At 42.1% G+C, this 24,590-nt stretch overlaps 1 protein-coding gene across 2 annotated transcripts in view; it reads right to left on the bottom strand.

Moving 5' to 3' along the window:
* The window catches only part of NT5DC1 (5'-nucleotidase domain containing 1), a 214,556-nt gene that overhangs the window by 5,790 nt on the left and 184,176 nt on the right, over positions 1-24,590 (bottom strand). For both annotated transcript variants that reach the window (XM_084827382.1, XM_084827381.1), the window contains exons 9-11: positions 14,282-14,400; positions 11,940-12,098; positions 8,300-8,468 (exon numbers count right to left, since the gene is read on the bottom strand). In XM_084827382.1, the coding sequence (XP_084683508.1) occupies positions 8,300-8,468; positions 11,940-12,098; positions 14,282-14,400 (447 nt within the window). The remainder of the gene's footprint in view (positions 1-8,299; positions 8,469-11,939; positions 12,099-14,281; positions 14,401-24,590) is intronic.

Below are 24,590 nucleotides of genomic sequence, written 5' to 3'. Positions count from 1 at the left end.
GAGATTGCTCCTTCACCGAAGTCTGTGGGCTCTTTACATGATGCCGTGATCATTCAAGGTGTCTCCTGCACTAAATGCCCTTTGTTCCGTTTTTAAATAGATAGTAGATAATGAGCTATCAAATTACCCTGTTGTGTTCCACTTCAGTTTCCTCAGTGAAAAGAAGAAAAGTGGCAAGAAAAGGAGCAAGATCAATGAAAGATAATGGAAGACTCAGATGCAGGGGGCGGGGGCGGGGGCAGGGGGGGAGGGGAAGGAAGCAGGTGAAAGAGGGAGTCATGATCCTGCATTTAAAATGGAAGCAGAAAGCCCCATTTTAAATGTAGGATTTTAGGCTGGTGTAGAGATGCCCTTAGAATTCTTGCCATTTTGGTGGTGAAGAGATAAGCAAGGGCAGTTCTAGTTCATAACTAGGGAATATCAACTGTAATGGCATATTGGGAGAAGTAAGGAGGAAAGATGAGGAGCTTTGGCTCCATCCACACCGCAGAGCTTGTTAGAACTACCCCTAGCTGCTTTAAAGCAAATATAAGTATTTTCCAATCATAGTATCTCAAATCATAAACAAAGTAGAATCTCTGAAATCCTCGAGTAGCAAAGGAAAAGAAAGTGGTTTTCTTCCTTTATTTTCTATTCCTCTTTTCTCAAGAGACAAAGTGCTGCAAAAACTAGGAAAGATATAAATTTACAGCAGAAACCTAAACCCCAGATCCGCTGGCTGGAGGGGATTAGGGTAGGGTGTAGGTATGCCTCCTGCAGTGGGTACAGATTTACCACTGGTAGAGTCCCTGCCAGTGATAGGCCCCCGAATGGGGTGTTCTGGGACGGGTGCAACTTTGGAACCACTGGAAGCAAAGCCCATCTGCTCCCCTGAGAGGCTCTGGACTGAGCCTCCCAGTTGCGACAGCCTAGCTAATCCTCCCACCCAGCCCCAGTTTCAGAGAGAGAGAGAGAGAGAGAGAGAGAGAGAGAGAGATTTCCCCAAAATAAAGATCTACCCATCCTAGTCAGGGTGAGCTGCCAGTGCTTTCGTTAGCGGCAGACCATTTGGATTTACTTAGGATTGCACTTCCCGTTATTATTGGTCCATCTGCACAAGTAAACTGTTTGGACATTTTAGTAAAAGATTGTTTTTGTCTTGGCCGTTATTATCTGTGAAGAAACCCTTCCCATTTGAGGAGATTACACGGATTACTTTGTTTGATATTCTATAAAGCCCTGAGAATATCTCAGAAAGGATTTAGATATGTCTTCTGTTTGGATTAGATTATAATTATCTAAAATTATTTCCTGGAATGTTTGACTAACCACCAACTTGTTTCTGAGTATTACATTTTGATAAACAGCTTGTACCGCTAATCTGTTTTAATGTTTTTGCAACATCATCAGTCCACATAGAGAGACCAGCTCCAACCATCCATGCTTACTGAATATTCATTTTTTAAAAACATTTATTCATTAAAAAAAGCAGCTTGGATGTTTCTACAAACTGGTAGGAAAGAAAGTTCTTGTATAGTGGAGATCGAGGTACATCAAATTATGGGTGGTGTGGAGAAAGTGGACAGTTATGAACTACAGTTGCCCTTGCCTTTCTCTTCACCACCACAATATCAGAAGCTAGGGTCATACAATGAAGCTGAATGGCATAAGATTAATGGCAGAGAAAAGGAAGTACTTTTCACACACTGCATATCTAAACTATGGAATTTGTACTGCAACGTGTAGTGTGGTGAGAGCCAAGAGGTATCTCCACAACAATGGAAGGAGAAACTTAATGGTGGCTTACCCAGATTTTTTAAGGAGCGGGCTTTGGTCCACACAGGGGTCCACAAACGAGTACACTGCATCATTCTAAATCCCTTCACAGGAACATACCTCTGGGTGGGGTGGGGGGATTGGAGTGACTGGCAGGGACTGATCAACCATTGTGAGAGGCTTCCCCTATCCTTCCTTACAGCTGACAAAGCTGTGAACAATAGAAGCTTAAAGCTTCACACTAATTACTCCAAAGCAAACAATAAAGAAACACAGGTGCAGCCTTCTTTCTCCCCTGAAGCTCTCTACAATTGCTGCAAACAATCGAAGCTTTGAAGCTTCGCATTAATTACTCCCTTAGAGCTGAGAAAACAGCAGATCATAGTGCTTCACAGCCTTTAGGTGAGTTAACCCTCTGAATACTTGAATCATCCTGGCTCCTTTCTAATCCCCTTTCTCCTTTCTGCTGAAGCTCCTGATGCTGCAAAGGATTGAAGGTGAGAATTAATTACTTCTGAAAAGCAAGGAAGCAAACCTCAAAGATACGCACCTTTGACATTAAGGCTCCAAAATGTGTTATTATGATGCATGGGAATCTTGGTAACGTCTGGAGTGTGCATTTTGGGAACAGGCCTCATTGACCACAATGGGAGGTACTTCTGAGTAGACACACATATGTTTGTGCTGGGAAAGACAAGGACGGGAAACCAGCCCCCTTTCTAACCAGATACAGCACAGGGTTGAAGGTGCGAATTAGTTACTTCCGAATGGCAATAAACCGAACAATGGAGAATTGCAGCTTCAAGATAGCGCTTTACAGCCCTTATGGAAGTGGTGCTTTAAAATGTGCTGTTTCGATTGAGAGAGATCTCTGTAAATTCTGAAGTACACATTCAGGGGATTCACAATGAGAGTTACTTCTGAGTAGACACACATATGTTCGTGCTGGGAAAGACAGGGATGGGAAAGACAGGGACAGGAAACACCCCTTGACCGAGGTCACAATGAAAGGCACACCCCCTGGGCAAGGCTAGCATACTTGAGGTAAATATGAGGGTTGGGGCACACAACAACTATATTGCAGAGAACCCAATTTAAGGAAAAGAACTGGACTTAAAGTAGTCTCAGGAAATCTGGTTTTTCTGTGAAAAGCTCCAGGGTGGCTGTGGGATGACCATGACGTCATGTGCCCCAAATGACCTTGAAATGGAGCCAGCTCTCAGCAAATGGACTGTGGAGAGACCCCCCTCCCCCTGGTGTGTTGTAGTAGTTAGGGTGCTGTGTTGGGACTCAGAAGACCTGGGTTCTAGTCCCCACTCAAAGTCAGCCATGAAACTCACTGGATGACTTTAGGCCAATCACTGTCTCTCAGCTTAACCTACTTCACAGGGTTGTTGTGAGGATGAAATGGATGAAGAGGATCATATATGCCACCTTGGGCTCCTTGGAGGAAAGGCAGGCTAGAAATGTAACAAATTCTAAAAAACAGTGATGGCTACCAACTTGAATGATTTTAAAAGGGGATTAGACAAATTCTTGGAAGATAAGGCTATCAGTGGTTACTAGTCATGATGGCTTTATATTAGCTCCAGTATCAGAGGCAATATGCCACTGAATACCAGTTCATGAAGAATGTAAGTGGGAGGGTGGTATTGTATTCATGTTTTTTGTGGGCTTCCAAGGGCATCTGGTTGGCCACTGTGAGTGAGAATACAATAGGCCTTTGGTCTGATACAGCATATGTTCGTATATTCCCAGATGCAACCAAATATGAGGGAGAATAATCTCCCTTTCTGTGATCAACTTCAGAATCATCATTTTTTACTCGAGTTATCAGGAAGAGAATCAGGATTAATTGCATCAGAACCAGGACCAATTAGACAGTTGTAAATAAAAAAGACTCCCAGAATGCAGAGTAAAAATGTTCTTATGAAAGAGTAGTTATATTGATGGACAATATTGAATAAATATAGCATGAAAACTGTACCAAAATGATTGTACAATGGTATTATCTACCAGATAAGCTAGCCAAGATGAATGCCAACTGCTTTCATTTGTGCTGGAGCTGTGATAAATTGAAATAAAAGGGGATTTTCCTCCTCCTGCTGGTAGTTTTGTGAAGAAGCTAGAAAATGCTGTGTGTGTGTGTGTGTGTGTGTGTGGCAAAGTTTAGTAGCAATTGATAGTATCTTGACAGAAAGACTTTATCTAGACTGTAAAATGTTTTAACTAACTTTTCTAAAGGGCAAAGTGCCTAAAACGAAATAATACTGCTGTTCCACATGATAGTAGCAGCTAGACTATTATATGCTAACTATTGGAAGAATAAACAAACCCTAATAGTGGTATGTCAGACTGTGGGATATAGGAATCTTGAATAAACTAACTTGGTCCATTTGGATTAATCAAGGAGTATGTTGTACAAATAACTCCAGGACAGAACAGAATGCTAGACAAAATACAGTAATTGGTAATCATTTTTCAGATTCCATGTATATGATGTGTGTGTTCCTGTTATTTTTGTTGCTTCTTGTTGTTGTTCAGTCGTTAAGTCGTGTCCGACTCTTCGTGACCCCATGGAACATAGCACGCCAGGCCTTCCTGTCCTCCGCTGTCTCGCGGAGCGTGCTCAAGTTCATATTCATTGTATTGGTGATGCTATCTAGCCATCTCATCCTCTGCCGTCCTCTTCTCCTTTTGCCTTCAATCTTTCCCAGCATCAGGGTCTTTTCCAGGGAGTTTTCTCTTCGCATTAGGTGGCCAAAATATTTGAGCTTCAGCTTCAGTATCTGTCCTTCCAATGAGCAGTCAGGGTTGATTTCCTTTAGGATGGACTGATTTGACCTCCTTGCAGTCCAGGGGACTCGTAAGAGTCTTCTCCAGCACCACAGTTCGAAAGCATCAATTCTTCGGCGCTCAGCCTTCCTTATAGTCCAGCTCTCACAGCCATACATTACTACTGGGAAAACCATAGCTTTGATTAGACGGACCTTTGTCGGCAAGGTGATGTCTCTGCTTCTTACTATGCTGTCTAGGTTTCTCATAGCTTTCCTCCCAAGGAGCAAGCATCTTTTAATTTCATGGCTACAGTCACCGTCTGCGGTGATCTTGGAGCCCAAGAAAATAAAATCTGTCACTGCTTCCATTTCTTCCCCTTCTATATGCCAGGAAGTGATGGGGCAAGATGCTATGATCTTAGTTTTTTTAATGTTGAGTTTCAAACCAGCTTTTGCCCTCTCCTCTTTCACCCTCAACAAGAGGCTCTTTAGATCCTCTTCGCTTTCTGCCATTAGGGTGGTATCGTCTGCGTATCTGAGGTTGTTGATAATTCCCCCGGCAATCTTAATTCCGACCTGTGATTCATCCAACCTGGAGTTTCTCATGATGTACTCTGTATATAAACTAAATAAGCAGGGTGACAATATGCACCCTTGTCGTACTCCTTTCCCAATGTTGAACCAATCGGTTGTTCCATGTCTGGTTCTTACTGTTGCTTCTTGACCCTCATACAGGTTTCTCAGGAGACAGGTAAGGTGGTCTGGTACTCCCATCTCTTTAAGAATTTGCCACAGTTTGTTGTGATCCACACAATCAAAGGCTTTAGCGTAGTCAATGAAGCAGAAATAGACGTTTTTCTGGAATTCTCTTGCTTTCGCCATGATCCAGCGAATATTGGCAATTTGATCTCTAGTTCCTCTGCCTCTTCAAAACCCAGCTTGTATTTCTGGTAGTTCTCGGTTCACATACTGCTGAAGTCTAGCTTGTAGGATTTTGAGCATAACCTTGCTGGCATGTGAAATGAGTGCAATTGTATGGTAGTTTGAACACTCTTTGGCGTTGCCCTTCTTTGGAACTGGAATGTAAACTGACCTTTTCCAGTCTTGTGGCCACTGCTGAGTGTTCCAAATTTGTTGGCATATTGACTGCAGCACTTTAACAGCATCATCTTTTAGGATGTTAAATAGCTCAGCTGGAATACTGTCATCTTTGCTAGCTTTGTTGTTACTAATGCTTCCTAAGGCCCACTTCACTTCACTCTCGAGGATGTCCAGCTCAAGTTCAGTGACCGCACTATCATGGTTATCAGGGACATTCAGATCTTTCCTGTATAGTTCTTCTGTGTATTCTTTCCACCTCTTCTTAATCTCATCTGCTTCTGTTAGGTCCCTGCCTTCTTTGTCCTTTATCATGCCCGTCTTTGCACAAAATGTTCCCTTGAGTTCTCCGATTTTCTTGAAAAGATCTCTAGTCTTTCCCATTCTATTGTTTTCTTCGATTTCTTTGCATTATTCATTTAAGAAGGCCTTCTTGTCTCTCCTTGCTATTCTCTGGAACTCTGCATTCAGTTGGATATATCTTCCCCTTTCTCCCTTGCTTTTCGCTTCCCTTCTTTCGTGAGCTACTTGTAAAGCCTCGTCAGACAGCCACTTTGCTTTCTTGCATTTCTTTTTCTTTGGGATGGATTTAGTTGCTGCCTCCTGAACAATGTTACGGACCTCTGTCCATTCCTCAGGCACTCTGTCTATCAGGTCTAATCCCTTAAATCTATTCCTCACCTCCACTGTATATTCATAAGGGATATGATTTAGGTCATACCTGAATGGTTTAGTGGTTTTCCCTACGTTGTTCAATTTAAGCCAAAATTTTGCAAGAAGCAGCTCATGATCTGAGCCACAGTCAGCTCCAGGTCTTGTTTTTACTGACTGTATAGAGCTTCTCCATCTTTGGCTGCAAAGGACATAATCAATCTGATTTCGATATTGATACATGGTGATGTCCATGTGTAGAGTTGCCTCTCGTGCTGTTGGAAAAGAGTGTTTGCTATGATCAGCGTGTTCTCTTGGCAAGACTCTGTTAGCCTATGTCCTGCTTCATTTTGTACACCAAGGCCATGCTTGCCTGTTATCCTGGTGATTTCTTGACTTCCTACTTTGGCATTCCAATCCCCTATGATGAAAAGGACATCTTTTTTTGGTGTGAGTTCTAGAAGGTGTTGTAGGTCTTCATAGAACCGATCAACCTCAGCTTCTTCAGCCTCAGTGGTTGGGGCATAGACTTGAATTACTGTGATGTTGAATGGTTTGCCTTGGATTCGTACTGAGATCTTTCTAGCGTTTTTGAGATTGTACCCCAGTACTGCTTTTCCCACCCTTTTATTGACTATGAGTGCGACTCCATTTCTTCTAAGGGATTCTTGCCCACAGTAGTAGATATAATGGTCACCTGAATTAAATTTGCCCACGCTTGTCCATTTTAGTTCCCTGATTCCCAAGATGTCGATGTTCAATCTTGCCATGTCATGTTTGACCACCTCCAGCTTACCTTGATTCATTGATCTGACATTCCAGGTTCCTAAACAATATTGTTCCTTACAGCATCGGATTTTCTTTTCACTACCAGGCACATCCACAGCTGAGTGCCCTTTCGGCTTTGGCCCAGCCGCTTCACTCTTTCTGGCGCTACTTGGAAATACCCCCTGCTCTTCCCCAGTAGTATGGGACACCTTCCGACCTGAGGGGCTCATCTTCCGGCGACATCTCTTTTAGCCTTGTGATACGTTCCATGGGGTTTTCTTGGCAAGAATACTGGAGTGGGTTGCCATTTCCTTCTCCAGTGGACCACATTTTGTCAGAACTCTCTGCCATGACCTGTCCACCTTGGATGGCCCTGCACGGCATAGCTTATGGCTTCATTGAGTTACGCAAGCCCCTTTGCCACAACAAGGCAGTGATCCATGAAGGGGATTTTTGTTGCTACTATTCTTGTATTCAGCCATGTTTGTTTTCTACTGAAAGCTTAACAATTTCAAATAATACTTATTAAAAATGAAAAAAATCAGTGGGCAGAAATGACATATCAGGGATTTCTTTATACTCAAAAACTGTTGTGTTTTCTGGACTCAGGGGACCTCAGCCCACTTCCACTCTTTCTCCCCTGCCATGACATCATTGCCTGTGTCTGACTGAGGAATGGAACTTTTAGACTTCCCTTCTTAGCCATGTAGTGTGTGGGGAGCATCCAAAACAAGGGCCTGTGGGACAAAATAATTTAATGGATATGAAATCAAAGCTTTCACTGAAGAAATACCATCAAAAAGGCAATGGCAATGACCATGCTGGACTAACGCGCTGCTTGTGAGTTGGCCCCTTAAGTCTATGAAATGTGGTGAAATTTGACATTTCAAGGAGCCATTGAAAAAAGCGGAAGGAACACTTTTGTTAGTCACTGATAAGAATATAATACCTTGGTCTCTACTTGATTTGGCACAGCCACTACACTTCTATCCTGCTCCTTTACCCAGATTCAAAGTGTCAGTAGAGGAACCTTTCCTTCTCTCACGTGAACTGTCATCTGTTGGGATTTACAATATAATCCTATACATATTTACTCAGAAGTAAGCCAGTGGGAAGCCAGTCAACTATAGTTCAAGACTGGGATAATATTTTGAATTCTGGATATCTGTATTAAACTTAACGCATCTAAATTGATTAATATTAACTGTTCAGGATTTTTCATAGATTGACTCAAGATAATTCATTCTTACCTGCTATTGCTTCAATACTTGGGATTGTGATGGTGCTGTAAGCACTAACACATTTGCAGGGCCATGTATTTACTAAGGTTTCATCTGTGCCTTTCTTTCCTGAAATGGTATCCACAAAGAAAGAACCCCATTGTTTAGAAACAGAATGAAGAGCTTTTGGATGATGTCCCTGAAATACAAATAAATATGAATATAAATACAAGTGCCACATGTGTTCTAATAAATGCATGGAATTCTGTATGAATGAGGTCTTCATTGATTTCACACATCTTCACAAATACAGTGGGAATTATTGACCAATGACAAATGCCCCGTGTCCCAATACCAAAGTCAGTGAAGAAGCCCTTGAGTTCTCTCTCCCATGCACTGAGGGCGTAACCAGTTCCAAATTCTGTTGTTCTTAGTGGAACCAAAGGAGCTGTAATGGAATTAATAAATCTTGACCAAAACCATTCTTTGGTTCTTAGAATACCCAAATGTTATGTAACCACAATTAACCTATGGATAATTTACTTCGTTCTGTTTGTTTTTGTTTTCGCCAAGCTTGCAGGACAATTTACAATCCAGGCTATACCACTAAATATCACATTTCACTTTAGAGATCAGAGTGGGGGAAGATCCTCATTAGAGCTGAGTGGTATTTGAAAGCTTGCAGAAGATTTTTAAACCACTAGAAATGTTCTCATAAAATGATTATGGACATAACTCAGCACCAACCCACTCCTTCCACGCAGCTCTCTTCTGTAAAGGGAAGTGATTCATGCTCTTGAGTTTTTTCACAGAAGAGGAAAGAGAAGTTTTCTGCACATGAGGAACTCAATACACTTATCAGAGCCCTCATGTGTCTGTGCTGGAACTTCCACATAGTAGTTAATACAGTTACCCATTTCATGTATTTTCAGGTTAGGTAGTTCTGAGGGGAGCAGGCTTTAAATAGAAATAGTGGCATAGAATCTATCCGAGTATGTATCGAAGTGAGAGTATAAACTTCAAGGGCCACAGAGTCCTATAAACCGTAAGGTCTATAAGGCACAGGCAGATCTAGGCTATATCATATAACACACTGTGTCTTATTGTATATCATACAATAAGACACATACAGATTAGGTTGTATCATACAATGGCATCCGGAGCATTGTAATGAAATGTGACACTAGTTGACTCTGCCTGACATTCACACTGGCTGATTTTTTGCTAGTCCATGGGGTGGGGTGGGGGGATGTCCTTTCTTCACTCTTAATCTCATAAGATTAAACCAGGGAGGCTGATGGGATAATTTTAAAATAACCTATAACTCTGTATAGGAGTCAGAAGAAAATCCTTTTGCAACAGTTTTACAAATTGGTTTATTCAGTTGTAGGGATGTAGCAATTATGGGCTGTTCTGCTGTGAAAAGGAACATAATGAACTAACTTCTCTGACCTAGCATAGCCCCACTCAGTTCAGAATCTTTTGATCAAGCCAATTGTCTTCTCCTCTGCTTGCTTCCTGTCACTGGTGGTGGATATAGCAACTAGATGCAAGCCTCTTGCAGAAGTACAGAAGATGGCTGGGATGAACGAAAGTTCTTTAAGCATACACCATGTGCTTCCAGTAAGAGATCAGAGGGCAACATCCAGGACATCATAATACCTCCCTTAAAATGCATGAAGGATCTACCAAAACTACCATTTCCTGTGCTGGTTCTGCTGTGCACACCAACAATGAAAGCACAGGGAGGAAAAAGTTGTATATTTCAGAGCTTGCATGTGTCCTGTATAGTCGCTAGTTTTCTGAAAACTATAAATATATATTGGGTTTTAAATCAGTTCATTTGTCTGAACTACACAAAGAACCATTTCTGTGTGTGTGTGTGTGTGTGTTTGGAATAAGAATAATAAGAGCGTGTTTGTCTTCTTTCCTGTCTTTTCAAAACACAGGAAGGAAACCACAGTTGACCACACTTGATCTGTCTTCTGACTTTGATGTACTATTCTAAGCTTCAAGAAAAAAAAAAGGGGGGGGGAATTATAATAACACAAAATGCAAATAATACCTTAGTATTATTCCTATTAATCATTATCTATTAACACTTCAGTGTGTAAAGTGCTTGACAATCTTTTATTTATTCTACCATTTTGTGAGGTCATAAGTATCCCTAATTTATAGATAAAGAATTGAGACTGAGGGATAGTCTAGGCCACTCAGTGAAATTAAAGGATGAGTAGAGATTGGAATGCAGATCTCCTAAACCCAAGTGGACCACACTGATTCTTAATTTATTCATCACGTTCAGTTGAGCCATTCTCTTGTACCATATCAAAAGCATCAAGTCTATTTTAAAGAAAAAGTTCCCTTTGAATTTTACGGTCAGAAAATAGGAGCATACAAATGGCATTAGCACTTATTTATGCCCACAGGCAGGCACAACACAACATTCCTTACCCCAGGAGAATAAATGTTAGTGCAAAACATCATATTGCTACACACGCTTATATGGAAAATTAATCATGGCAAGTTCCTGGCAATCTACCAGGAAATTCTTTGGTCCAAATTCCATTCAAACAAAACTATAATGCTGTTGCATTGCTTCCAATAATTGCAGTGGGGCTTGTGAATATATGTATATATATGTGTCATGCCCCGACTGGAATAGGCCTCCTCAGAGGCGGAACTAGAGGCCCCAGAAGCCCAGGATACCCCGGATCAGGGACTGCCACCAAACCCACAGCAGCCCGTACCCTCGGGGAAGTGGCTGCAGAGCCATCCTTGTCAGGAGAGAGGGACTCTGCCTCTGAGGCAGAGGGTGGGCCACCCCCGATCCCTGGGAGCGCCGTTGCCTCAAGTGACAGGCTAGCAGGGCTCCTGTGCGAAGAAGTGCTCACCTCCAGAAAAGGTGTCCTCTGGAGAAAGGGACTCAGGAGTAGGCTCTGGAAAGGGAGCTCTGATTGCTACAGCTGAGCTCTGGGTGGGTCTGGCTGGCTTTGAGCTTAAAAGCCTTCACTAGAAACCCAGCCAGTGTTGGAACAACTTGGTCCTTCCAGCCTCTGCTGTGTACCTTGCCACCTGAATTATGCCCTGTATCTGATGCTCTGTTTCCTGACCTTTTGACCCTGCTTCTGGACTGTGTAGCATACCTGACTATTTTACTGTGTTTCACCACTTGCTTGTGATCTTGACTATTCCTGCTGCCGCCTGATCCTTGTTGCCTGCCTGACTGCTGGTGTTCTGACCTCTGCCTGGATTTTGGTTGCTCCCGCCTTAGCTTAAATCTCCTTGGACTGAAACCTGTGTGCTTGACCATTTGCTTGCCACCTTGACTACTCTATTGCCTCGGTCCCTTATGTGCTTGCAAAGAGCCAAGACTGGCTCTACAGCAGGACAGTATGTGGATGAATAATGGAGATGGGGCAACTGAAGGTCTATCTGTGTTGTGTTGCTTTCAATAAGATGTGCTTTTGAATACACATTTCCACCCACATTCTGACACAACTAGTCATATGTAAATATCCTTCAAAGTGCAATTGGGATGAAAATGTTAATATTATCGCCTAATTTCGGTGTGCACATTATGTATGTATAGATCAGAAAGCAATGACATGTTCCATCTCTTGTAGGTGGAGATGGGGTTCCATCAGACCTGGGTATTCAGTATCCTTACCTCATACTTTCCTTTCTTCTCTAAGGGCTCAAACGCCATCTCTGTAGGCATCATAACATAGTCCCCTCTAAGCTCCTCTAAGATGAGGACAGTCTCCCAGTTATTATAGTGGTGGGCTGAGAAAATATCCGAGTGCATGCTGTCACCAAAATAAACAACCTGGAAGTGAATCAGCAATATAGTTGAATTCTGAATACAAGAATAAGTGTAGCTGTATTTGAGCATTCAAGCCTCACACAATTAGAATTGCTTGAGGAAGAGGAGGGCAGGCCACATTCATTGGCCCCACCAACTGCATATCTGTTGCTGGCCCTGCTGCCCTCCACACATTGGAGGAGAAGAAGGCCTGAAGCAGGGAGACTGGGTTCGATGCATAGGCTCCCAGCATGATTTAGTACCTTGCATAATCAGGTCTCTGGGTTGCGTGGAGAGCCAAGCAACCTACTTTGGACCTTCTCCTCCAACACATGAAGGAAGGTGGGGCTATGCAACGGGGACACAGCCAACTAGTACAAGCTCAATCTCCACCTTATGTGATTCTCATCACATGAGCTTTGATTGCTGAAGAGAGCCCATCACAACAACCCAAGGTTTTTTTTAAAGAGGCAAAGCAGCCAATTAAAAGGCATTTAATTTTATTATATCTCCCCCCCCCATTCCCACCCTAAAGCCATAGTATATTATCACGAGGTAGCTTGTACACAGGACAGAAAAGTCTGGAAATGCCAGTTGGCATTCCTAGTATATTAGGCAGAGGGAAATTAATAGCTAAGCTAAGTGAGGCTTACAGGTAAAACTTTAATGGAAAAACAAGTTTCTATTAATGTAGAGTTTTCCTTTTTACATGCCCAGACTTTCCATACACTGTATATGCAGAACAGTTTACTTACATCCATGTATGCAATTAATCTATATCTACACATTGCATGAACTTTAATATGAAAAGTACAAAACAGAAGTAGAGTTAAGAACAAACATATATCATACAATCTGTATAACAAAATATGTATTTTAAAGAAATGGTAGTGCTACGAATTGATCTTGCAGATGGTCAGCTAGTAGCCTGCAAAGCAATTTTATTTGGCCCACCAGATTTTAATCAAGATGTTATTTAAAATATTGCCCATAGTTTTACTTATAAGAAAAAGCAACCTTATTTTCAGAAGTTGTGCAAGTTCAATATTGCACATCTCTTTGGGTTATGTTTGTAATATCCAGCCATGTAATCCATACTGCTGTACTGGTAGGTAGCACCACCTTTATAATAAAGCCTGACCAGCTGTGATGGGAGGTCAGGTCACATGGTAAAATACTCTTCCTGCCTTTGGAGCTGGGTTGGGCAATCTAGCCCACCAAAAGTTGATGAACTATTACTCCCATCCTTCCTCACCAGGCTGGCTAAGGCTGATGGGATTTGTAGTCCAGCAACACTTGGAGACACAGGTTCCCCAGCCCTGGTCTGGATAATACAGTAGCTTCTGAGTATACAGATGCCACGGTGGCTTAGTGGTTAAGACGCTGAACTGCAGACTGGAAGGTCGGCAGGTCAGCAGTTCGAGACCCGAGTGCCGCGTGACGGAGTGAGCTCCCGTCTTCAGTCCCAGCTCCTGCCAACCTAGCAGTTCGAAAGCAAGAAATTGCAAGTAGATAAATAGGTACTGCCTCGGCGGGAAAGGTAACAGCGTTCCGTGCACCTCGGTGTTCAGTCATGCCGGCCACATGACCACGGAAGCGTCTTCGGACAGCGCTGGCTCTTCGGCTTAGAAACGGGGATGAGCACCGCACCCTAGAGTCGGACACGACTGGTTGGGGACACCTTTACCTTTACCTTTTAACACTTGGAGACACAGGTTCCCCAGCCCTGGTCTGGATAATACAGTAGCTTCTGAGTATACAGATGCTGAATATTCCTCATATAGATTATTCTAAAAGACCATTATTTTATCTCTAAACTAGAATTTTTGGCATGTTGGATCCACAGTGATTGAAGAAATACTATATTTAAATAACTTTAAAAACCATGGTGACAATAACTATGGCAGCAATCTAATGCACAATGACTTGAGGGTAAGCTCCAATGAACACAGTTGGATTTCTTTCCAAGTAAATTTTATACGATTGGGCTGTCAACATCTTGAAACAAACTGAAAGAAAATGTGTCACATAGGTTGCTTATCTACATTGTTCATGGGCCAATTCACATCTAATATTGCTACCACTGGTTTACACTATTGAGTCTGCTTCCTCTGAAAAATTAGCCAGCTGCACTAATATGTTCATGCTGATGTTGAGAAAGCAGCTCCATGAGGTCCTGCTATTATACTTTATCTTTTTCTAAATACCTTTGGTTCTACTTTTCCAGTCATCTTCTTCAGCAACTCATACAAATGGGTTGAGTTACCTTGGGAGTACCAGCCAGGTTTGTCCAAGGCTAGGAGGACCTCTTGTTCCTCGTCATTCTCTGAAGAAATAAAGCAAATTCGCCTACTTTAGTGACAACCCAAAGAAACCAACCACCCTGGAACAACTGGTACAAAGACAACTAGGAGGATGTTACTGAGCATCCTTGTCAAGGCACTGGAGTTTGCCCCAGTGCCTCCCATCTTCTTTGGAGACACCGGCAACTTCAACAATGTATTTCAGAAAGCTCTAATGAAAGTCTCCCAAATGACAAACACAGTCTCGGTCTGTTTGTGCAGTTGGCCTGGAAGAGACCTTCATTCTACTTTTGCCATAGTATTCATTTTTTATTTCTTGGAAAATACCATCTCACAAATATCCTTGGACAATATTCCATCAGACACTAGTGCTAATGTAAATTACGTTGTGCAAGTGTAAAAAGGATCTCTAGCACAACGCCAGTAGCATTACCTGGTGTAATGGGTTTTCCATGACTTCCCAAGGGCTTGATACCTCCACTCTCTGGTTGCATAACAAGCCCAATTAGTTTTAGTTGCATCTGTTGGCTTTCACTCCTCCACTAAAATTGCTCTAAACCACAGAAGGCTGGTGTTCTGCCTGGTAGCTTTGCTACCAACTTCATCCAGATCGTCCATGTCTCCTCATCGAACCCCCCCCCCCTTCAGCAGAAGTGGTGGCCCGCCACTAGCCTTGCCCAAAGTCTTTGCTCTCTTTTGCCACAATATCAGGAGTTTCACCACCCCATCTCCATTTCCAGGAAATATCTATCTTTAAGCCCCTTTTTAATCTCCTGGAAGTCTTTCCATCACCAAATTGTAGCCTTTACCTCTGTACTCTCTTTTCTATTGTGTGTTTGTGCAAGTGTGTAGCAATTTGGTTTACTAGATAACTTGAAGAGGAAGCTATAGGAAGTGAGTTGGACACAAGGCACTGGACATCATGTGAATATGTTTTAATATCGCTACCCAATTCTTTCTGTCGTTTTCTCTTGAATTAGCCTTGATGCATCACCCAGGGTCAGAGACAAATCTCCAAAAAGTCTTTTCTTCTGCACGCCCCCCTCCCTTCCCAGGCCTCTTTCCTCTTTCTCTCCCAGTTAGCTTTATGGTTCCCGATGTGCATAGATCTAACCATTGCAACTTCTCAGAAGCACAGACCAACCCCTTAAAACCTGGACTCTGCATGCATGTTCATGGCCAATCCAAAGCAGGGTCCTGCACGCTTACACTAAAATAAAAAAAAATGTTAGGAGCAGCTGCACAGTATTCACATAACATAGCATGTAGTTTAGCCCTTGGGCTGCAATCCTATACACAGTTACGTGGAGTAAGTCCTATGGGACTTATCAAGTAAACACGGTCAGGACTGCACTATGAATCTATGGGTAGTATCCAATGTTAGTCCTATATAAGGCAGAACCATTTCAATAAATGAGTGTTAAGTTAGTCCTAACTTAGGACTTTTAGTAGGACTAACACTGGTTGCTACCCTTTGTATTTATTTATTTTTAGGCAACCTTTCAAGGTGGAACCCTCGCAAGGAGCAGGAACATTCTCAAGGTGGTGATCAAGTGTTGAAATGAAAGCACAAATGATGGAGGAATCATGTTCTCGACCTCTCAAAGCATATCCTGCACAGAAGCCATTCCACAAGGCTATTGAGGGTGATCTTCCTGCCTGATAACCAGCTCCTCACCAATGGCCTAGCAAGCTCTTTCACAAGGGGCATCTGTGCATATATTAATGCTGTCTAGTGTCTACAAGGAAGAACAAATAAAATTGTTCTAGTTCCCCTTAGGGACCTGCCAAACTGCCAACAGGTGATCTGTGTTAATGCTTTCACAAGGCTAGCCAAAGGTGGGCTCAAACATGAATGTATAGTAGCATTTTTTTATTTATGAAAAAAGGTTTACTTCTAGACAAAATAGCTATATATTAGGGATGCTCTATAAAGTGGACAAAAAGAAAGGAAACCCCAAATAAAAAACAAACTCTGTAGTCCTTCATCGATGCAGAAATGCTGTTTTCCTTCCACGATCTTTTGCATACGCAAACAATCAGTAATACAGACAAAGTAAGAGTGTTATTAATTTACTATTTCTGGGTTTATTTTTCAGATTCGTTCAAAAACATCAAGTTCCTCTGATTGTTCTTCTTGGTTTTGTAAATATCCTTCCTATGTTAAGACACTTTGTTGTTGGAAGCTTTGAAAACGTTTCAATAAGAAATACAATTTTAGGTTCCTGCCTGACACCCATTTCCAAATAGAATAGCAAACAGGTAAATCTCATATTCCAGATGCACAGCATGTCCAGAAAAACAGGAAGTTATTCTATGCAGTTTTCAAAGGCTTATTAAGGAAGAAAAGCAATTCCTAAAAATACTGGAGACGCAATTCATCATTGTGTACCGGCCCTCTTGACTTCAGGTGCTCCAAGCGTGAGTAGCCTATGCATGCAGCCCTGTGGTTAAGCAGTGTTGCTAGATCTACATAGGGGAGGTACATATGGGCCTTTCCTGGCAGATAATAGCCAGTACAGGTATGTCCTTATCTGCCTGCCAACAGCGTGGCAGGGGAGGGTGGTCCATGGTGTCCTATGAAGATTGCCTTAGTTCATGTGGATAATGCTTCATATTTGCGTAGAAACACAACAAACAATTTTAGGAAATTACAGTAGTTAAAAATCACAAATCTATCAGCATTGTTTTAATTACATTGGATATATTCAGCTCTTTATATTGTGTCTGTATTTAAAAGCCAGTTCTGTGTCTCTGTCATGATCTGGCATGACCACAAAACAGAATCCAGGGCTGTACAGGGCAGGGCAATGCAGATAAAGTAAAGCAGGACAATGCAGATAAAGGAGATGAAGCTATGTGTGTTGATTTTCTTGTTGCCGTTGAATTTATGGGACAAAGTAAACAGGATTCAAGAATCTTTGGCGCCCTTGTGCTTGATAAAACCTGCTCCCTTCCCCAGATGTTGTACCAACATGGCCTGGGGCAGGATGGAGGCTCTCTTCCAACCATGTCCCCAAGTACCTGCCATTCATTCTTGGGGGGTGGCAGGATCTGATTTTAATATTTCTCCCTCCCACTGACTTGGAAACAAGAGACCTAGCAAGGGAGCTTTGCAAAGTGATTTAAATGTGCACCTCAATTTCTCCATCTGTGAAGACAGTATTTATTATTTCAGTGGAAGACAACATTGCCAAAAATAATACATAGCTATACAAAATCCTTGGATTTATGCTCCTGTTCTGAGAAATTATTATAAACATTCTTTCCATCAGGATGACAATGGGGATAATGAGCATGGACCTGCAGATAATGTTCATACAGACAGTACTCTGAAATGATAATTACTTATCTACTGATGGATGGTGGTCACATCCACAGACAACTTTGAAGATACATATACCTTGGCTTGGAGCCCAAAGGACCCTGTGGGGATATCTTGCAGTACTCTTTCCTACTACAGTACTCTTTCCTTTACTGGGGCTTCTGGTTCCAGATTCTTTGCAGGATTAAGATCGGCTCCTTCACACACATTTCCTCTCCCCCCCCCCCATTGCCTTTATCTACAAGTTCTATATGTTTCATTATAAAGCTACTAGATGGCACTACTATTATAGCACAACTCTGTCATTACATGTTGAAATTCAAATCAATTCAAACTGCCATTTTTTAAATAGCTTATTATCCCCAGTACAAATAAAGCTGCAGAAATAGTCACAAAGCATGGGTGAGGCCTTGGACGTTGACAATGTCATGTAAAAGATCTGCAAACTTCCGTGAGTAACCAATCTTGATCACAGGATAAAAGCCCCATGTGGAGAAGCCCCAAGTGTTGCTTCCAAAACTCAGGGGAGCTTCTGAGATGGAACACATGAAGCGATCATCAGAACAGCAAAAGGGAGACGTTCCAACATGTGCTTGGGTGTGTGCTTAAGTCAAGAGCCATTGTGCCCACACAGGATACATTGTTATCAGGGCAAAGCCTTAGTCCCAGAATGGATTCTGAATACTAGAGCTCTATTCTGAAACTTCTCTATTCTGAGATAACAACAACTCTCTATAAACAAGGGCAAAACACTCAACACTGAGTAACTGCAGCCTCACACACCATTGTGACTGGGAAACAGATCATTGTATGGTCCCAAGGCCTGCTTGAACCCTTGAAAAAACTAATAATTAAGAAGTTTCATCACAATATGCCAGTAAGTTAAGAAGAAATTAACAGTATTATACATAAAAATGACCTTTCTTGGTGCCTCTCAACCTCCAGTAACTCCAAACTTACTCCTTCCTTCGTCTCATTTGCACGTGCAATGATGTGACAATAGTCCTATGTATGTGCTTTTTTTAAAACAAAAACAAAAAACCAGGGGAGTGGACAATGAGTGATAACACAAGGGGAATGGAAGGTGAGTGCCTATTAAGGGGAGATTAGGTCAGTTGAGCCCTTCTGGGAGGTAGGAATCTGACCTCCTTTGAACTTGCCTAAATTAGCACTTTCTTAAACCTACATCCTGTTTTGTTTTTTTTAACTGAACTAAAATCTGAAAGTAAGTGCCTATGTTTCTTTGTGGGATTTCAGTGATTCCTGTTATTTGGCAGTTTCTGAAGTTTGTACTTTTTCCCTGTGGTTCTGTGTAACAGCCTGTACTTCCTGTTCACAAGGGATTGTCTTTTTCATGGTCAGGGACAGTCCAAGGAAATAACATGGAAAGAATTTGGCCATGACTGCTGCATGTACAAATGAATAATTATAAATAAAGTAATGGAAAAGATGAAACTCTACAAATGTGAAGGGGGATAAATGTATCCAACCCTGGCCATCCACCAACAGAACAGAAACCATTGGCAGAATGGATCTCCCTGCTACAGCACCCCACATGACCCCTAAATCTGGTCCAGAGAGTTGGAGGACTAAATATGTTTCAGAGGGTTGGGGGATATTCTGGAGCCGATTTGCAGGGGCATGGAAGGCTCAGAGGGGAGAAGACCAAGCAGAAGTCTCACTGTGTGAGCAGGAGTCTGCTCGCATAACAGTGAATTTAACCCAATGGGCATAATGTTCTTGGTGATTCGTACAGAGCACGGGAAGCCTCTTTGATTACTCTAATGTTTCTCTGAGATTCCTTGATGAAGGCAACAAAATGTGCTGCAGCAAGGATCATGATTCCTAACATCTTTTTTTAATGACACATTCTTAATGTGTGACAATACATCCCCCCACCCACAAGACTACTAGAGGCACAGAGTTTTTGTTGACATTTACTACAGGTTAATGACTTTTTCATAAAAGTGGGAAGTTGGCTTGCAGGGTTGAATGACATTTGACAGACTGCAGTGCCTTAGGAGGAATGGGAACTGAATTCTGTCTCTCTATTTTTCTTTTGACATGATGAAATATTATAATCAGGGTAGGCTTGAGAAACAACCCTAACATGTTGGCTTTATTTCTCCCAAGAAAGGCCCTTAACCAGCAAAGCTTCTTTTCATATTTAAAGGAGTGCTACCCTTGAGATCACCTTTCACAGGGTACATTTTTTTTAGGTGTAAACCTAAGATGCTTTAACAGTGCAATCCTTTACACACTGACTAAGAAGTAAAGATGGGGGAGAAATTAGTTTGGTTTGTATTTTAATATGAAGTTACCTAATTTGTACTACCCGAACTAAAACACAGTTATAGTTCAATATTTGCACTTTTCTGAATTTTGCGATGCAGTTCTCGAGTTAAAAAACGCGTTAACATTCCTTGAGAATTGCTTGCAAAAATGCATATATTAGTGAAAATTGTATACATAAATATATAAGGACATCTTTAAAATTTCTTTGGGGTAAGCTGATGTGGAAACAGGTCAAAACGTGCTTATGTCTTGAAAATGTAAGGTTAGTTTTAACCTTTAACACCCTAAATAGCTTAGACCTGGCTGTGTAAGGGAGTGCTTGTCTTGTTATGAGCCTGTCTGGTTATTAAGATCTGCAAGAGAGGCTGTTCTGAGGATACTGCCACTTGCAGAGGTCAGCTTGAGGGCACACGAGGGGGCTTTCTCCTGTGTTACTCCGAAATTGTGGAATACACTCTCCTCGGAGCTACAACTGGCCCACTTTCACTGCTTTTAGAAAAGGTGTCATGACACATCTTTTTAACTTGGCATCAGGACAACTCTTTTTAACTTGGTGTTTTAAATTGCTCTTTTTAATGATGTTTCATTGTGAGTTTTAACATTTTTATGACGTTTTTATTATTATCTCTTTGTTGTACACTGCCTTGGTGGATCTTATGGAAAGGGAGTATTAAATACTAAAACTAACTAACTAAATAATAAAATGAGAAACTGAGTGAAACCGAAATGAACAGCTTTGTCCATCCCTACTAAAAAGTAAACCTCATTGTATTCAATGGAACTTACTCCAATGTAAGTGTGTATAGGGCTGCAGCCTACTTGTAACATCATTATCATCTGCCTTTTTTCCCAATACAGGCACTCAAGGCGGCTTTACAACATTAAAACTTGTATAGTTAAAACATATAAATAGAAATATACAAAAGTTAAAAATGTAATTACATCATCAATAATATTAAAATTGTATAAATATCAGGAACGTTTTGCAAATACATGTATCATATGGGTGCACTAATCGGAGAGCTTTGACTGTTTGCAGCTCATTGTTTATGGGCTCCCCATGGCAAATCGGTATTTGCTTCTGTGTAATGTGTAAAATTGCCATGATGTTATAGGTCTTCAGATCTGTGAAGCAGTGTAAAATGAGGATTAGGATGAATTTATCATTTTATATTAACCTATGCTATATTTAAGTACAGGTATCAGTAAATTAACTACAAGAACAAAGAACAACACACACACTCTGGGAAAAAAAAATCAAAAGCACAGCTATCAAAGGTGATTTACTGGTGATGGAAAGCAGTGTTACAGCTAATTCAGTTAAAAGTCTTCCATTGGTACTTGATTTCCATGTAGATGAATAACTGATAAGCAGATACTGACAACTAAAAGGCTATTGACCCTCCTACAAGAGTGCTAAATTCCTGAACTGATTACTCTGCAAAGGAATATTCCACTGTTTGGTGCAGGATTGGGTCAGCATGTGTCTTGTAAGGGGATAAATCAAGTTTTTTATTTGTATTTACTGAATGCTGTATTTCCCAGATGCATTTAGACTACATACTGCAGGTTGGTTATGGGGTAAGTCAAATTCAACTCAGCACTGATCCTCAGTAGACTAGTAGAGGAGGCAGCCACTGTGAGTTATGGGCAGGAGTTTAACACTTCCTAATCTCTACACTCAGATTGTTGCCAAAATATGATGCTCCCTCTGGCCGTGTTTCCACGACAACGGAAGAAGAAGCTAATGGAGAACTACCAGATTTTTTTAAAGGAATTGGATTTGCTGCGAGCAGGGTTCCATGAGCAGATTCTCTGGACCAGTAAAAATCGCTTCACAGAGCATACTTCCAGGTGGGGGTGGGGGTTGGAGTGAACGTCATCTGACTGGCAGGGGCTGCTCCACCAATAAGAAAGGCTTCCCCCCTTCCCGCTTTCCCCTGAAAGTCCAGATGCACCCGCATTTGAGGAGCAAGCCTCACTGAGCACAATGGGAGTTACTTCTGAGTACACACACATATGCTTGTGCTGCAAAAGAGGGGAGGGAAAGAACACAAAGATGGAAACCAGCCCCCATTTTAACCCACAGGACCTCATTGACCACAGGAGTTCCTTCTGAGGAGACACTAATGGGTTTTTTTTTGTGGGAAAGAGACCAAAACCAGCCCCCATTTTAACGCACAGGATCTCTATAAGGAAGCTGGGAAGGAGTTGTGTCTAAGGCAATGGATTGGGGCCTCGAGATCACGTTTAATAGCATTTAAGGAATTGGGCTTTGATATGTGCTGTGTCAATGGAGGGGCATCTCTGTTATTTCTGTGGTCATTCAGAGGGCAAGTCTCATTCAGCACAATGCGAGGAAACACCCCTTCATCATGGTGCAAGGCACACCCCTGGGCAGGGCTAGCATACCCGAGCTAAATGCAGGGGTTGGGTACAATAACTATACCAGGGAGAACCCGACTTAAGGAAAAGAATCGGACTTTAACCAGTCTCAGGAAATCCAGTTTTTCCCTGATAAGCTCCGGGGTGCTGCTGGATGGCCACGACATCATGTATCCCTAACGACCTCAACACGCTGCCAGATTGGAGTAAATCATTGGTAGAAACACCCCCTCTGTCTTGCAGGTTACATTCCTTACCAGAAAGTCTTAGAACTAATTATAATATGCTTAAAATAACTGACTTGATATTAATGGTAATAAAAAGAAGAATGTGTTTCCTATGAAAAATAGTTTATCTTAAGGACTAACCCTAGCTAAAAAAAAAAAAAGAAGTGGGGTTTTTTTTGGAGCACACACAAATGAACAGTGAAGCTTTTAATGAGAACCAGCACACACAGATGCATGGAAACTATGTCTAAAGGAAGCTTTTTGGCAGTTGCTGCCAAACTTGAATCTGTAAGGAATGTAGTATGCAAAACCTTTCATTTTAGTTCTCTCATTAATAGTTTCAAGTCCCAGTTTGCAAATCCCACTACTAGCTAGCTGTAAAAGTGATGTAATTGTGTTTTAGGAGCTTTGACACATCATCTAACATTTACAGTAAATTACAATAATACGTAAAGGGGGAAAAAAGATATGAGTCTTTAATAAGTTCACAAATGCGATGTCTATCACATTTTCTTCTTTGTAGTTTTTCTTATGAAAGTATGTGTCTGTATCCCCACCCCCCATACAATATTTTCCATGCACATTACATTAAAAAATATATCTTGTTTTCTGCTGTACTTTTATAATAACCAGTTTGAGTTGGCTATCAATTCTTTGTGTGTATTTGTTTTATAAAAACCAGTTGTTCATTAAATCCATTAAACTTTTGACAGAACATTCCTATTACTGCTCCTCCCTCCCCCCAGTGGCAAGGAGATGATGTCATTGGTTACCTTTCCTGCACATTGTATTGCCCTGGCTGTGGGCTGCTAAGGTTTGGAGGTGCCGAGATAATGATAAGGCAGACCCAGGTTTGCTTACAAGGAGCCTTTATTGAGTACTTACAGCACACAGGCATACCCAATGGTTGGATCAGACAGTTTCTCTGAACCCAGAGCCATGGGGTAAAATGGGTTTTATACCATACATATCAGCAGTGAGGCAGCATGACAGAAGCACACGTTAATTAGCGTTCATTTGCAACCTTCCCAGCATAGGCTAACAGTGCTTGTGCAGAGGGAAAACAATCAGAACTTTCCCAGCACAGCCACCTGTAACTGGGCATAAACATAGCCTCACTTCTCAGGCACATCCTAGGCCCTGATAAGACACTAGCCTTCATTAGCATGGAATGTGCTGAGGCCTCGCTATCGACCTTTGACTCATCTCACATGCTCAGAGGCCCTCTAGCAAGGGAATTGCACTTATAATGAACCTAAGCCAAGCATTATGGGTCTCTAGGCCCCTCTAAAACTACAGGGGACTTGGTTACACTCCTGGGGCCATTACACACATACACCCTACCTATATTTTAGGGCTGTGCACTGTTTTGGCCCAAACCCCAAAGCAGGTTGGGGTGATTTGGGCCAAAGCGGTCTGGTTCCAGAGTGGGTTGGGAGCAGACTGAAGCGGGTTTGACCATTCCCAAAGTGCTCTGGGACACTCTGGGCAGCTGCTCGCCCAGATGCATAAGCCCCCTGACCCATGGGGAGTGCCCGCACCTATGGCCATCTTGGAAGGAATCGCCATGGTGACTCTTCTTCCGGTAAGTAAGTATTACAGGCATAAATGTGCCATTTGCACCTGTAATATTGCATAGATGGTTCCTTTACAGCCGCAAACTATATACCATTTGCTTACTGGAAGAAGAGTTGCCATTTTAAAAGAAAATGGCAATTCCCTGCAAGATGGCAGCAGCTGCGGGCGCTCCCCATAGGTTCAGGTAAGAAGGAGCAGAGGGTTCGTGCGGGTGGCCAGGGGCTGTCTGTGGGGTCGTGCAGCTAGGCAGGGGTGGGCAGGCAGGCATGGGGCTTGTGCAGCTGGGTGGGGGGGTGGCACTATGGCTGTCTGGATCATGCTTTGGATCTGGAGGCTGAAGCAGGTTGGCCTGGCTCTGGATTGGCCCGAGGCAGGTCGGGGGTGATTTGGAATCTCCAAATCG

Source organism: Heloderma suspectum, chromosome 1, assembly GCF_057233095.1.
Source record: "Heloderma suspectum isolate Gila_16-S chromosome 1, 16-S_ref, whole genome shotgun sequence".
Classification (NCBI taxonomy): Eukaryota; Metazoa; Chordata; class Lepidosauria; order Squamata; family Helodermatidae; genus Heloderma; species Heloderma suspectum.
The sequence above is the reverse complement of the archived record's forward strand: the minus strand, read 5'-3'. Positions and strand labels throughout refer to the sequence as shown.